The sequence below is a fragment of the Hordeum vulgare genome, chromosome 5H, assembly GCF_904849725.1.
Source record: "Hordeum vulgare subsp. vulgare chromosome 5H, MorexV3_pseudomolecules_assembly, whole genome shotgun sequence".
NCBI lineage: Eukaryota > Viridiplantae > Streptophyta > Magnoliopsida > Poales > Poaceae > Hordeum > Hordeum vulgare.
Window position 1 is genome coordinate 10,102,241 of NC_058522.1, and position 16,313 is coordinate 10,118,553.

General features: G+C 47.1%; 1 protein-coding gene across 5 annotated transcripts; it reads left to right on the plus strand.

Annotated features, from left to right (window-relative positions):
- The first annotated feature begins 153 nt into the window (after positions 1-153).
- On the plus strand, positions 154-10,775 carry LOC123452541. Of its 5 annotated transcripts, none has more exons than XM_045129201.1 (7): positions 154-2,078; positions 2,185-2,386; positions 6,914-7,160; positions 7,254-7,414; positions 7,528-7,753; positions 7,833-7,920; positions 9,769-10,775. In XM_045129201.1, the coding sequence occupies exons 1-3, from the start codon at positions 258-260 to the stop codon at positions 7,126-7,128; spliced, it is 2,238 nt and encodes a 745-aa protein (XP_044985136.1). In that variant the 5' UTR covers positions 154-257; the 3' UTR covers positions 7,129-7,160; positions 7,254-7,414; positions 7,528-7,753; positions 7,833-7,920; positions 9,769-10,775. The 5 variants fall into 5 exon arrangements, with proteins under 5 accessions (XP_044985136.1, XP_044985135.1, XP_044985134.1 ...); XM_045129200.1 differs by having other exon boundaries at positions 7,531-7,753; XM_045129199.1 differs by having other exon boundaries at positions 7,254-7,753.
- The last annotated feature ends 5,538 nt before the right edge of the window (positions 10,776-16,313 follow it).

Sequence of the window (16,313 nt, forward strand, 5' to 3'; positions counted from 1 at the left end):
CCCTGCGGCGGTGGGGCGGATCCGATCCGGGGCGAGGGGCTTTCTTGCAAATCTGAAACGTTTTTCCACCTAATCAGGGACTGCGGGTTGAATGCTCGAAAACGGAGGGACTTTTTCGCAAAAAAGCCACGACGGATAGGGGAGATATGCTAAGAAGAAAAGGCCCATACAAAACGCGTTGTGTCTGTCCACTTCTCGTCTTGTGCTGTCATCCCACGCCACCAAACCCTAGATCCGCCGCCGCCCAACCGCAGAAAATGGAGCCGATCCCTGCGGCGCGGCCCTTTCCTGCCGCCGGGGCCGGGCACCAGGAATCGCAGCCGGGAGAGCGCAGGGGGCTCTTCTCGTGCTTGTTCAGCGAGTGCGACGATCCCCCCTTCAACCATTCCAATTTGGAAGCCCATCTTCTGGAGACCATCCGCGACTTGTACGAGGAGGCGTTCGAGCGGCTGCCCGTCCACGCCATGCCGGTGGAAGCCGCCGACCAGTTGGCCATATCCATGCGCAAAGGCGGCCTCTGCCTCGGCCTCCTGGACCCCGTCGCCAACATCATCCTCAACACCATCGCCCTCCTCCCGCACGACTTCGGGGATATGGCCGACAAGAGGAGATCCAAGAGGCTGGCTGGCAGACGGGACAGCAGCAGCAGCTGGAACACCAGCTGGGTTGTGCCATCCTCCGGCGTGGTTACCTGCCGCAGGGTGACCTGGCGCTCTATTGCTGTGTCTTCCTGCCGGTCTCTCGTCAGATTCATGGTTGGCTACTTCGGATGCCTCAGTGAAGAGCAGGCCACCCGCTACCTCCACTGGGCACACGCCGATCTCGCCCTCGCCGTCCAGCTGGTCGAGCACGATCTACGTGCTGCTCACGTTGCACCACCCGACCCTGCCTCCGCAAGGACGCAAGCCGCCTTCAAGTACGCCGCAATCTGTGGGTGGCACCCTGCGCCTGATGACCTGCTGCGCCTCCACGCGTCGCCCCTGCCCAAGCAGCGCCTCCGCGACGCCGCCCCCTTCCTCAACAAGGGAGGGCGCAAGCTCACCGTCCATCATGTCATCACCATCATGGACTTGCTGCGCTACCAGGAAGGTGCCGCCGTCGACCTTCAGGTCAACTTGCTTCCAAGTGCAAGAGAGCTAGTCGTCTACTGCCGGAACCTCAAGGCTGATGAAGGGAACCTAGACATTTCCAACACCACAAGCTCCGATGACTTTCACATGGTCACCATCAAGGTCGAGCGTCATGGGTACCACTTCGCTGCCCTGCGGTCTCCCGAGGACTACAGATCCATGATGTCATCCTGTTTGAAGGGGGCCGCCGAAATGCACCGTGTGGTGAATAGCTGTTCTAGCGATGCCTGCGAATACACCTTGTCCCTCAGGATGAGGCTCTACGACATGATTCACGGCTTCTATCTCAAAGTCTTCGCCATGCTGCCCTCTACGTGGCTCGACCTCATCCCCCACATCCTATACGCTGGCCACTGCTATGGCCCTTTGGACCCTGTCTCCAACATCATCACCAATTCCATTTTGCACCGCCTAGTGCGCCCAATCCCATGGTTAGGCTCCAAAATCAAAGTGTATGACATCCTCGACACCCTCTCTATGCTTCGTGTGGAGGTCCGTTCCTTGGAAGGCCTCATTGCCCTCGTCCGAGCAAGCTCCAAGCCCCGTTGCTCGACGCAGCAGGCTATGGAGCACCTCTCCTGCAAACGCTGTGACCTGTCCCAGGAGTCTCACACCTCGCAGCAGTTTGCTGCCGCTGCCGCAGCTGCTCGACACCCATATGATGTGCTGGGATCATCGTTGGCGCCCAGCTTGATCATTGACCTGCGGCGCATGCTGGCCACTAGTGCCAATGGTAGGATCTCCTCGGAGTCTCTTGAGCAAATAATGTGCATTCTCAAGGAAACTTGTGCGCCGATGTGTGGTCCTTTACTTCCCTATGCGGCCAAACTGTCCAAGGAGGCTAAGGAGACTCTGCTGGAAAAGAGGTCACATTATATGAAGATGAAGTTATTCATTCACGCTGAGCTTGCGCAAGTGCTGAAGAAATATGCCTTTGAGCATCCTCTGGTACTACATGGCTTTGTTTGTTCTCATTGTTGTTTCTTTGGTACATACTATACTTAACATCTCTCTTTCAGCTGCCTCATTTGACCTTTGCTGTTGCTTGTTTTAGGAACCAAAATATGTGCCAAGTGTTATCTGTGGTTTGGTGGCTGCTTCCGAATCCCTAGACAGGTTTTCCTATCACGTTAACTTTGTGGCTGCTTCCGAATCAGGGATTGCTGATAACCAACTCTTCTTCGCCGATATAAATGCGCCATTTTCTCATCCTTCAAAACCAAGTTTCTGCTGCAGACTACCCCTGACATCTGCTGGTATGTTCCTACTCCTTCCAGGTAGCACGAGCAGCCATGTAGGTTTGAAACATCAACAAAAGTTTTTTTTATTTATGTTTCATCGAAAAGCCTTTTGATTTCCATATAGGCCCATTCGTCTTTTCAATCTTACGATGTTGTCGTTTCATCCAATCAAAGTGAGAAACATTAAGATATTCTACTATAGCTTCCATACAGCATGCACTGAAATTTCTCTTTTCAGCAGTCTGCTTCTCGCATTTTAATTGTACACCATTTTTCATATTTGAGATTGACATAATGAGATGATACAACAACTTAACGGCTATATATACACCCATTTTTGACATACTTGTGAATCAGCCATGAGCCCATGAGGGTAATAGACCAGTGTTCATTTGGAATAATTAGTTTATGGTCATTCAGATTTTCAGTCAATACTGAATTTTCCAAGCATGACATGCATCGTCCTCTGAATATACCTCAAGAAGGCAACCACGATACTTAATTTGATTAAATTGAAGAGTCCATTGAGTGTTTTATTTATTTATTTATTTTGGCGAACACAGTCTCAATGAGAAATCATTAGTCATGGAGCCGACTGGAACGAATCATGATGTATCAATTATATGAACTGGTATAGACAAACATATGGGCAAAACATGCACTGCATAAATGAGAAGCTATTGCCTGAAAGTATAGCTTCTCTGAATTAGTGAAATGTAGATCTTCAGTATGCCCTTCTGCAATGCCACAGACAGGCCATCAATCAGTGCAAGTGCTCAGCCACCAGCAGGCCATTCATCAGTGCCAAGTGCTCGGCCACCAGCTCATCCACAAAGAAATCTAGCTTCTCCTATACCCTATGAACATGCCTCTATCACCACCTTCCACTCAACCTTCTCTGGTCACTTTGGTTATCATATTTTGCATAAACCTTGGGATGTGTCACATTCTACTTCACACCATCATCTAGATTATGTCTGTCTACCTATGCAGCACTTATTACTCAGGATGCAATTGCACATGCCTGCGGCCTCTCCGCAATTTTCTGCATTAGCTAATTGCGGGATTAGCATGAGTCGCGTCCGCGACCAGGACTGCCTGCTATTGTCCATAATGTTCAAAAAAGCGAAAAGCTTAAGCGAAGCGGGAAGCCACACCTTACAGTAATGGGCCCTTAAGCGTTTTTCGAAATTGACTAAATTTGACAGATTTTGAATAATATACACAGGAAAAATAGGAAACATGGTACATGGGCAATTGAAATAGCATCTAAAATACGCTTCACACCATAGCAAATACACATCAGGTTTACATAGCTAGCAAAATAACAACTAAAATGCAGTTCAGTTCAAATATACATAACCTAATAGAGATTTTGGCCAGAATTTTGCCAGAGTATGAAGGAAATAGTTCCCGAGCAGATCCTAATTATAAGATAAATAGCCTATTGCCATTATTGCGCAAGCAGACAAGCAAAAGTAGTTCAAAAACAGCCAAATTTTGGTCAAATTATAATGAAACGCTTAATCTACCGCTTAGGACAAAAGCGAAACGTTTTGCCATCGCTCAGCGCTTAAGCATCGCTTAAAAACGCTTTCTTGAACACTGATTGTCCAACAGACAGATGTGGATGCTGCTTTACGTACCACTAATTGTTGTACCTGCACTCAGGCTGGCTCATGCCAGCTTTTCATACTGGCTGCTGCTGCAATGCGGGCGCACCCGCAGACTTGCTAGCTCATGTAAACATAGATGGCGGAAGTACTCCGGCAAGCTGTTCAATGGGGAGAATGAGAGCTCTACCTTTGAACTGGACGACTCCTTTGATGATACGAGCAGGCGTTACAGTTGAACTGGATGACTCCTCTGATGATACGTGCATGTGTTTTGTGCGCTGAATCCAGGAGTCTGAGGTCAGGAGGCTTTAAAAAGGATGAAATGAGGCAATGCGATGGACCCTGATAGTATCCCCATTGAGGTGTGGAGAAGCCTCAGAGACATAGCTATAGTATGGCTAACTAAGCTTTTCAACCTCATTTTTCGGGCAAACAAGATGTCAGAAGAATGGAGGAGTATATTAGTACCAATCTTCAAGATCAAGGGGGATGTTCAGAGCTATACTAATTATTGTGGAATTAAGCTGATGCGCCATACAATGAAGCTATGGAAGACAGTCATTGAGCATCGCTTAAGAAGAATGACAAACTTGACCAAAATCCACTTTGGTTTCATGCCTGGGAGGTCGACCATGAAGGCATTTTATCCTATGTTTCTAAGAGAGAGGTGTAACCCGGTGCATGTAGCTCCTGCGTGTAGGCTCCGGGGAAGGGTCAGACAGCATTTCCTTATATTTCTGCAAGAGGCTGTTTCCAGGACTTGAACCCGTGACCTCATGGTCACAAGGCAACAAGGTTACCACTGCGCCAAGGCTCCCCTTCCCATGTTTCTAAGAGAGGCTATTTTTAATTTATCAAAGTACTCTAATGGCTTCATTGAAGAATCAACACTATTTGGAAAGAACTGAGCACATCACATTGAACTCGAGCATACTGATAATAAATCACACTAAGCATAGATGTTAGAGCGGATCAGACCTGTACCTTCTCATCATCTCTCGTCGGATTCTTGCCCTCCTTCGCTGGTTTCTTGTGCTTGTCCACTGCAGCACCGGACAACTTGCTCCACGGGCGGCGACGGCACACTAGCCCGACCTGTCAGGAACGAGCTAACCTGACAGCAACATATGAACACTAGAACACTCAGGATCATGCGAATTTGGGGGAATTTGAGCTAGGGATTGCATTTCATAATGGGGAAAGTAGCTCAGCTCGCCTGTAGGGTTTACACCCGGTACATAATAATCATGCCCAAAAAGAAGAGAAAGTGCTGGCTTTATAGCCATTACAAGCAAAAGTAAGCAAAGAGACACACACACAAGGGCAGTGTCCGAAAGTGAATAGTGGGCCTTGGTTGTTGTCAGCCGTTGGATGCTAAATCTTCAGCTTCAGTTCCATCCGACACTCGGAACAGGGCACGTCGCTTCTACAGCCTGACACGACCGTGGTGAACGGAGGCGTGCCGTATCAGCTGGCATGCATTGTTGCTTCGTTGCGATTTCCTCCTGTTAGCACTTAGCAGGCTACGCGGGCCAAACAGGCCAGGCAGGCCAACTCCGCTTCATTTTTGCGGCTCATCCGCAAGGCTGTTTGGGTGTTTTTTGCGGCGCGGACGACTCGGGCTCGCGGCCGGCCGCGTCTGCCTTCGTCCTGACTTATCACTGATGCCCATTTTATTTCTGAATGAGCTGCATCCACCATCCTTTATGGTCACTTCAGTTATGTTTTGCTTGCATATTCACTGCCTTTTCACTTTACAGCATTCTGTTCCTTGCATTTTAATGGGCACACCATTTTCTATATATAAGATGGTACACTAACCTAAGGGCTATGCATACACCCTTTTTCGACATACTTGTGGGCCAGCCATCAGGCCAATAGTTTAAGAGATCAGCGTTCATTTGGAATAATTTGTTTATGGTCATTCAGATACATCAAGAAGGCAACCGTGATACTTAATTTGATTATAAACTGAGGATTCCATTGGGTGGTCTTTTATTTTGGCAAACACGATGGCACTGCAATTGTTTGACCATATTCAGGTTCACCTGCTCTCCCGTGTCTGTTGCAGGCATCTGCTCGTCTTGCTTGTCTGATGCAGCAGGCTTCTCCTGGCCCACCACACTGGCTCAAGCACACCTCTCCTTGCCCACAGCAGGAATTTCCACGCCACTATCTTCAGCACATCAGATGACCTTAGCAGGTCAAGAATCTGAACATCTAAAGCCAAGTTGCAATGCATATTGTTCCCTTTAAGGAACCTGAAAGTAATTCTCAAAAAAGAAAAAACTGAAAGTCTCCCTTTGATAGCTGCCCCGTTTGAAATATGGATCAATATCTTTCTCCAGATTGATGAGTGCTTATTTTTTTGGATTCACAACCCAGTTTACAGTCCTGCCCTGATTGTACACCTGTTTATCATCTCTAATGGTGATGTACAAGTTGACGGTAATCTCCAATCTCAAATCTTTCCTGCAATAGAAGCCACATACATATTGAATAGAAAACAAACACAATGACCTAGTCGCACCGTTGTCAGGTCCCATTTATTCCTTTTAAAAGGCCACGTGCTCATACTCATACACAAGTACCAGCAAAATTTCTATGTACACCTCTGAATCCTGATACATATCATGTGCATATGGCATGTTACAGATTGGTGCGGCTTAAATGTAGCAATTCTGACAGAACTTAAGACATTTATGTGCTTGTGCTGCTGATCGTGTGTAAAATATTTTAACATCGTAAGATGTTTTTGGGATACACTTTCTGTACCAACTTTTTCTTTCCGTGTCAAGAACGGTTGTTATGCAAATAGACAGGGTTTGCCAAACATTTCACCTGGAAGAATCACTACCAGATGCGGTAATTTGGAGCTGTTTTGTTGTGATTGATACATAATGGTCAGTTTTGGTTTTGGTGACAGGTCGTTGCTACTATGGAAAGGCGTCCGCGAGGAAGATTGTGTATCCCGATTCATCAGAACTTCTTGAGTGTGATTGTGATATTACTGACTATGGAACGCGGCAAACAGATGGAATGCTGGAGCCAGATTTCGTCTTGGAGTATAGGAGAGACGCGGGGTTTGCAGAGGATCTGAGGAAGTACTGTGAAGAACAAAAGAAGCGTGATGAGTATTAATTCCAACGGCTGGAGGAACTAGTATTAATTAGGTCTGGAGCCTTATTAAGCCTGATGTTGAAATACTCCATATATTAAGTAGTATATGCGTGCTAATACTCATGTATTCCATCTTGTCTGCGTAGAGCGTCCCTCTTCCCCTCTCCTTCTGCGTAGAGCGCATCACCCTCCGCCGTAGCGCGTGGACGTCGCCAGATCGGCTCGTCGCAGCAGTAGCCGAGCAGCAGTAGCAGCAGCCGCGCAGCGCAGCAGCAACAGCACCCGCAGCCGTTCTTTGCCTCCGCAGGTCGCCGTGGGACTCGCCGGCGTCGTCCCCTGCTTCGGTCGCCGGTGCAGGCTAAGTGTCTGGGTCCATGCATGATTGCGTATACTTAATGTATCCTTTTCTCGTTATTACAGCAGGGACCCAACAATGCTACCGATTGCTCCTGCTCCTGCCCCAGCCCCAGCCACAGCCCCAACAGAAGATGAACTCAACGAGCGCGCACGACTAGTAGTGGAGAAACTCAGTTCTGATCCCTGGATTTGTCCGGTTTGTCAACATGTAAACAAGCCCATAGACAACCTACTCTTCAAGATTCCAGCTTTCAAGTGTACTAATCCCACGAGAAACTGCAATGCCAAGGTCTTATTTATTGCCTTAACCTCTTACATCTGAGTTGATGGAAATCTTTCGAATGTATAGCTAAATTTATTTTTTGCAGTGCCCTGGGACAGTTGCATGGAGCATTAGTGACTGCATACTCAATACTGCGAGGACCCATTTTCCGATTAGGAATCAAGGCAAACACCGTAAGTCTAAAATCCTGGCACCTCTACTATATACTGCTTTGTACTCCTAGCTGCCTAGCAGTATGTACTCCCACTCCCTTCTTAGCAAGTTGCTGTTTAAAAGGTTTCCATGTTAAATTCTCAAGGCTAAATCAATATTCATGTAGGCTGGGGATATGCCTCCTTTCCTAAAAAAAATTCAATATTCATGCATTCTTTTTCTATAATGCACACATGCAAGATGCAAAAAAACCCATATTTTAGGGAAGCAGTGGTGCATATATAGATAATACTATGTGGTTGCCAACGTGTATAGATAGTTTGCATCTGTATACGGTCATATTTTTAGTGCATACTTCATGAAATGGAGTATATGATACCTCTTTTATGAAGGAGTACAGTAGTAATACTTTTATTTGGTCGAGACTAGAGAAAGGTGTGACAGCTCGTAGATACCCCCCCTACACCATCATAAATAGTAAATTCCAATAAGATTGAAAACTAAATCTGGAACTTTGGCGGATCAAAGATGAACAAACTTTTGCCGTTCTTGCAAAATTTCAGCCATAAATAACAATTTAGGAGCCCACACCAAAAAACAAAACACTGTCAAAAGTGCACATAAACTTTAAAATGTGATTTTTTAGGTGAGGGCTCCTCGAGTGTTTTTTTTTTGTGGTTGAAGCTTTTTGCAAAAAACATTGAATGTTTGATGTGGCAAGTTTCACATCTTTTGATTTTGCTTCAATTTGTTTTGAATTTACTGTTATGGATGGTGTAGTGGCACCTAGGTGTTGAAAGTCCTGTCTCTACTTTTTTTCATGTGCACACATTGTTTTGAGACGATACATACTAACGTGTTGGAGTACATACAATGTTTATTCAGATAGTACATACTGCTTTGTTTCCGAATGAATATATACTTTTATTTTTGCACGAGCAGCTATATACTATATTTTTCAAGTTTTTGCCTGAGTGAATATATACTCTTCTTGTGGTGTATAATAGGAAATTTGTGTTTGATCGTCCTTGGAAAAACACATGATATATACTCCCTCCGTTCCTAAATATAAGACCTTTTAGAGATTGCACTATAAACTACATACGGATGTATATAGACATATTTTATAGTATAGATTCGCTCATTTTGCTCCGTATATAGTCTTCTAGTGAAATCTCTCAAAGGTCTTATATTTAGGTACGGAGGGAGTATGTTATTGTGGAGTATATGCTAACCATGTGAGAAATTAATCTAATAAGTAATCGAGGCAATATTTTTTTTGTTAAGCACACTATTACAAAGTGGAGCACATGTACACTTGGACTGTTAGGAGTGCTAGGGGCATATGCACAAATTATTCAAGCAGACAAATGAAGTAAAATTTATACTCCCTCTGTCCCAAAATAACTGTCTCAACTTTGTACTAGCTCTAGTACAAAATTGAACTAAGCTTAAGACACTTATTTTGAGACGGAGGGAGTATATATTTCATATATAGGAGGAGGGCTCGTGCAATAGTAGTGTTTCGAATGGTTATGCCAAATATCGATGGTCCTCCAAATCAGATGTAGCGGGCCGTAGTCGGCTATTAGCAAACTATTGTATATGAGTATAGTTTAGGGGCACCCTTTTGAAAAAGCGAACCTATAGCGGGGCTATAACCGACTATTTAAAAGCAGCAATAGTAATAACACACGTATATATACTGCATATAATATGTACTCCCTCTGTTTCAAAATAACTGTCTCAACTTTATACTAGAGCTAGTACAAAATTGTACTAAGCTTAACACACTTATTTTGGGACGGAGGGAATATGTTTTTTCGTAATTTGTTGTTAATGCTTTCTATTTATTTTATTTTTTGCAGCGACCTGCACAGCACATGCAATCTTGGCCGGCATGGATGCTGCGCTTAGAATCGAAGGGGCCCTCCGCGGCAAGCACGTGTGTCAGCCACTCAATGATGTCGACCTATTACGAAAGTACTGCCTCTCTATTCCCGACGGTCTTGGGCATGAAGCAGAACAGAGAATGAAGGGACCCAGATTTATTAACTTGCTGTGGATTGCCCAGGCAATGGGGGTTGAGTTTGTGTCTCCGCCTGGAAAACGAGCAAGAAGAGTGCTTAAATTGGAATATTGGTTTCAACTGAGGATTCGTACTACTAGTGTCGACTACCTCATACGGCTGATTGCTAATGGCTTCCCGTTAATAGCCACCATGGAGACCGGTCGCTGCTTCCGTATGGTAACTGAAGGAGAGTTGTACAGGGGGCCTAATATAGCCAAAAATCATGCTGTGTTGCTGCACGGAACCGTAGTACGACAAATGCTGCTCCCAAATGAAACAACCGGGCAGAATGAGTTGGTTCAGAAGGTTCTTTTTAAGGCAAGGAACTCACATGGGGACAAGGCACACAGTTCTGGTGCAAAAGCAGGTTTAGGTGGAGACGTATACATATTGGTAGAGGATTTAGGTCCAGTCGTGTACGGATTTCGTATTGAGGTCCCGACGTGGATGGTTGCTGCGTGAGTCGCACTGTCATCAACTACGGACCTACGTCGACAAAAGGTGATCATGCTATCTTCTAGTCGCAGGTTATCTTACATGCGTTGCGTCGGGGTTCGCTCACTGTTGACCCTTGTATCGAACTCATTTTACCGTTCTTAGAACTTGTAAAAGCCTCAGTTTGAGGCTGGGTGTGACCCCCGTTTGTAGTGAAACATTATGGTGGAATTCTAATCTCCAAGAGATCCTTAGTCTAGCCTCTAAGATGAGCTCACATATTGATTGATGATCCCGTTTTCCTGATCATGAGCATTTTTAGTGTAACAAGGATGCTATCAATATATGAGAACACCAATTTATGAATTATTGAGAGATGTCATCATTGTTATGTTATCGGTACTTCATATAACTTGTTCTTGTTTGCATTGTTCCTTGGAACATGAGAATATTGCATACCCACATGCTAGATGTATACTTTGGTGTTTACGAGATGTCACTTCATATTCGGATGTAAATATGTCACACCCTGTGTTTTGTGCCTCTTTGCAATGATTATAAAGTTTAAAAAATTGGACCAACATTTTGTGTGTGTGCGTGTGATGTTTGAGTGGATTGCTATTTGCTTGGTTGTGCTCTAAATCACAAAAATCCTCCTATTCTCTAAACTCATCTCCTTGATCCAAATCTTTGCCCAATGATCATGCCATGTGTATAGGACATAAAACTATTTTTATAAATTATTATATTGACCAAAAAGCATTTATTTGATTTAGGTTTTCAAAACCCCCTGACTTGAGGTTTGTACTATAAGTCCTCAAATTAGGGTAGGTGTTTTCATCAAAGAATTTATTTGAAACCTATTATCTATAAAACTTCCCAAGACCACAAATATATTATTTTAAAAGTTATTTTTGTATTTTATTGGTATATATATATATATGAGTTCCAACACATGGTCATGTTCAAAATATTTGTTAAATCCTCCAAAACCCTTTATGTATATTTCAAGTATTTTAAATATTTTTATAAGAAATATTGTCAAATAAATCCAAGAAAAATCCAAGAAGTCACATATGCCTTATGTGATTTTATTGCCAAGTTTCATCTCAAAAATAGTTTTGTTTCATAAAAGTACCCCGAAACCCTCTGTATCCGCACTGAAATTTGATCAACTTCACATTGCCAATTGTGACCATTTTCTCTCAAACTTTGTGGGCATGATCTAGTCCCCAAATGATGTGGTGCATCAAGTAGAATAGATTAGCCTATCTAGATTTAAGAAAATCAGTTTTTGCTCATATCTAGGGTTTACAAATATTACATTGGCTAATTTCTCCATCTGAGCTGAAGTTTTGTGGGAAATGCTAAATTATGATGACACTCACTACTGTTAAGTCTCAAAGCCAATAGGACACGAGAGCTATCTCAAACCACACGCACACACCTTTTGCTCAATTCCTATGATCATTAATTGAGGGACCAAGCAAGTTCTCCTTGAGCCACAACTTTTACCAAAAAGCCATAAGCTACCCCTCCACCTCTAATCACTTTATCCTCGCTACTGCTTCATTATTGGAGGCGTAAAACCCCCATTCTCACCGCTGGACAGCAAGCATCTCTCTCTCTCTCTCTCTCTCTCTCATATATATATATATGCTTTTCTTCCCCCCCTCTGCTCTCTCCCACCTTTAACTTAACCCTCATGCCACCCAGAGCATCTCCAATAAAACCAGACACAACAGGACAACAGGGGGCGCACGAGAGCGCATTGATGCCGGCTAAACGGACGTTCTAGAGCGCGCAACCGCGCTCCAGAGAGATGACCGAGCGCTCCCGACCACCTCGGGTCCTCCCGGCGTGTCGAGGACGTGTCTCGACTTCCGCGTCACGCTAGGACAATGTACCCCTCCTCCCTCACTCTCTAGAGACCTCTCCAGCGCGTGCCCGATGCCGCCCGACTTGGCGAGTGAGCGCATGATCTCAAACCCGCTAGGAACATGCCCTCCTTTCCCCTCTCTATTCTACCCAACCTGGGCGACCCCCAGGAACACTGCAGACAAGAGGAATGAAATCCCCTCAGCCTCTAGCGATGGCTATGAACTCGCCGAGTCCCGAACCATGATGCATCGTCGCCCTCCTATAAATTGCACGTCCCCGGCTCTCTCTCCCCGTATGGAAACTCTCTCTCGCACCAAATCGAGCCCCCATGCACCCAGAGTAAGCTCTCAAGCTCCCAATGCTCAGATCAAATTGGACCTTCGCCGTGTCGGATCTCCGGTGAACTCGAGGTACATGCCTCCTTCGACTCCCCTTTCCCTTCCCCTGGTCCTCCCTCACCTTCCTGACGTGTATCCCTCTTTCTCCCGTGTAGTTTGCTAACGGAAACGGCCCTGAAAACCTCTCCCGAATCACTCCGCCATGGCCTTGTCGCCGCCGACGAACCACTGCGCATCTGCATCTATCTCCACTTCCACCCGAACGACGACACAACGCTAGGTCCATCCCTGCCCTCCACTTCCACTATCGTGCCCGCTATCGCCGCCGGTGAGCTTCACACCTCCTTTGTCCCAAGGTTAGGGATGACAGGTGGGGCCTACCTGTCATCACCTCGCCCTCTCTCTCGCCTCTCTGTTGATGGCGCCCGAGCCCCACACGTCAAGTTTAACCTGGCGGGCGCACGCGGCCCGGCTAGCCCGGCCTGGTTTGACCTCGGGCCGGCCCAGCGGCTGGCAGCTCTCGCCGAGCCACCCCTTCCATTCTTTTTCTTTTTTATTTTCTGTAGGTTTTTGCAAAAATTTCCGAGGACAAAGTATTTTCTCAAATGAGGTGGTTCAAAATTCAAAAAAATTGTTCAAATTAATCCTATCTAATGGTGCCACTTGTACACCATTTGGACAACACCTTATGCACTGCTCCTATTTAAATCCATGTTTAGGTATTTAAACTTAGTGTGAAAAATCAATGTCTTCATTTCTATGATTCCAACTCAACAACCAACGCTAGTAGTATTTTTAGTTTCAAATGTAGAATTTAATAAAAATAGGTTGACATTGATTGTCCACGCATGACACTAGAGTGATCAGAAAACAAAACTAAGGAAGAAATTTGCTGGTCACCGGCCGTGCTCAATGGGAAACCAGCATGCATGGGACCCCTCCGAGGTCCATACTAAATCCGAAACTTGCTTTCTTATATTTTGGAACGGAAGGAGTAGAAAGCTTATTTCCTTGCGAACGGGGAGCCTTGGCGAGTTTGCACCACGGCCGTTGTAAAAGACAGCGCCATCCTCAGCTCCAATAGGCCTTGCTTTCGTTTTCAGTAGCTCTGTACAGTAGTAAAAGACAAGGAAGAACAGATGCTACACAGGCTATTCAATACGCATTCAACATTTTTGCACTAGCTGCTGAACCGGCCTGGTAGGCACCAGGAAAACGGCAGGCTAATCAATGGTCATCTGGTGACAAACCGGATGCATTTTGGGCAAGCTTTGATGGAGGAGCAGTTCAAGGACATGCTTTTGGTGAGGGGGGGAGTTTCCTAACAGAGCCATGGAGCAGATGACCGTGTACCATGGCTAGAGAAAGCTGGTGCGTCAGTCCGGTTTTCACGCTGCAAACATACACGGGACCTCACGCAGGCTCTGGCAGGGTTAGCACGAATGAGGTTCGCTCAATCTCAACGGCCCTGTTTGGATCCCACTGCTAGAGCTAGTTTGAGCTAGTTTGAGCTGAACTAGCTCCCAAAGTATCCAAACACATGGGCTAGTTTGGGTTAGATGCAAACTAACTCATCAAAAAAACTAGCCCTGAGAAGAGGTGCTAATTGGAGCTAGTTGGGGATGGACAGCTAAAAATAATAATATTTTGACCGCATCAGATCCTTTCCTCGCCCCGCCCGCCGCGCGCGCCCGGCTCGGCCGCGCGCGCCGCACCCGCCCCGCCCGGCCGCCCTCGCCCCGCCCGCCGCGCGCGCCCCGCCCGGCCGCGCTCTCCCCGCCCCGCCGCGCTCGCCCCGCTCCGCCGCGCTCGCCCCGCCGCGCTCGCCCCGCCCCGCCGTGCCCGCCCCGCTCGGCCGCGCTCGCCCCGCTTGGCCAGGCCGCGCTAGCCCCGCCCGCCGCGCGCGCCCCGCCCGACCTTGCTCGCCCCGCCCGGCCTTGCTCGCCCCGCCGGCCGCCCTCGCCCCGCCCGGCCTTGCTCGCCCCGCCGGCCGCGCTCTCCCCGCCCCGCCGCGCTCGTCCCGCCCGGCCGCGCTCGTCCCGCCGGCCGCGCTCGTCCCGCCGGCCGCGCTCGTCCCGCTCCGCCGCGCTCGCCCCGCCCGTCGCGCTCGCCCCGCTCCGCCGCGCTCGCCCCGCCGGCCGCGCTCGCCCCCGCTCGGCCTGCTCGCCACCGCCGGCCGCGCTCGCCCTGCTCGCCCCGCCGGCCGCACCAGGCCTACACAAAAGCTGGGCACAACAAATCCTGGTTAAAAGATACACATGATTGAAAAAAATGCATTTATTGTCAAACTAACCTTTGCATCCAAACACCACCAAAGGCTAGAGTTAGTTCATGGTTAGACTAAAGTTAGAAACTAACTCTAACCTCTAGCCAAGTTAGAGTATCCAAACAGGGCGGTCTAACTCATGCATCAAGATTGTCAATCGCGTTGCTGCTCCATCTCGCTGTAAGCTATAAAAATTTGTTTGCTACACATACAATTATCTCAACTTAAGTACGTACCGAAGACCATCATTCCGTTGTAACCTACGTAGTAGCCAGGTATTGCATGCAGCCGGTGACTAGAGTGGTACTTTATTTGCTTTAATTCCAAGAGTGGCAGAAAAGTTTATTTATTCCAGTGAGCAAAATATGCATATCTAATTCCACTACTCATGCACAACACCATAGGATGAGAATATCAAAGAAAATGATGTGCCTTATCCAGGTCAGTACCCTTTAGGGACTCAGAAGTAGGCTTGATTTTTATGGATTATTACTTCTTTAGATAGATGGGTTACAATCGTTAGCATCTACAGTATATTCAACATTTCACCAGCATTAATTCCCTTTTAGTTCCATTAAATATACGTGGCAGCTGAGTGCACTACACGCTCCATGGGAGAAAAAGGCTCCGTTGCGCGGACAGCGGCGGCGCCACGCCACCCTGCACGCTCGACCAGGGCGGCATGAAGAGCCCTCGCGTGATGCTGCTGTTTGAACCTGCAGTGATGCCGTCGGGGGGAGGGGGGGCAGCGGAGCTCAAGCCCGCGCTAGGGTTTGCGGCGGCGACGACGACGACGGCAAAGGAGGAGGAGAGGTCGTGCGTGTATATATGTAGGTGTTAGGTGGATGTCGGAGCGCCCGTCCATGGCTGGGGGTCGTAGACGACAACGCGGGGCGGGGCGAAAGTGGACGCGAGCGGAGAGTTCAACGGCGGTTGCTAGCTTCGTACGAGATTTCTTTCTGTCGCGCACGATAGAGGACGCCCGAAGAATGCACCATGCGTTGCTGTTCTATTCCGCGCGAGTGGGTTTTAGGGCGGTGCCGTTGGAGTGGGTTTTAGTGTGCACTAAAATCGCTCCAGCTGGAGAGTGCCGCGCAGACGCTCACGCGCTAAAATGACTGTTTACCGCGCATATTTTATTTGACGCATCCGCTCTTATGTCGGCTTGTGGACCAAATCACTGTTTTGATCCTTTAACAAAAGTTTAGCCCGATTTGATCAGTGTTTGCACATAAAAATAAAAAGATATGATATGACCGCTGCCCTTCTTACCATCATACATGCTGGCGGTACAAATATATGGACTACCGTCGTGATCAACGTCGGTAGATTTCGGTCAATCCAGGTGTGGTAGGTACTACTGTAGTAAATAGGTGTAGGTCTGCAGCCTTAAAGAAAAATTCAGTTCAATCACCATGACTA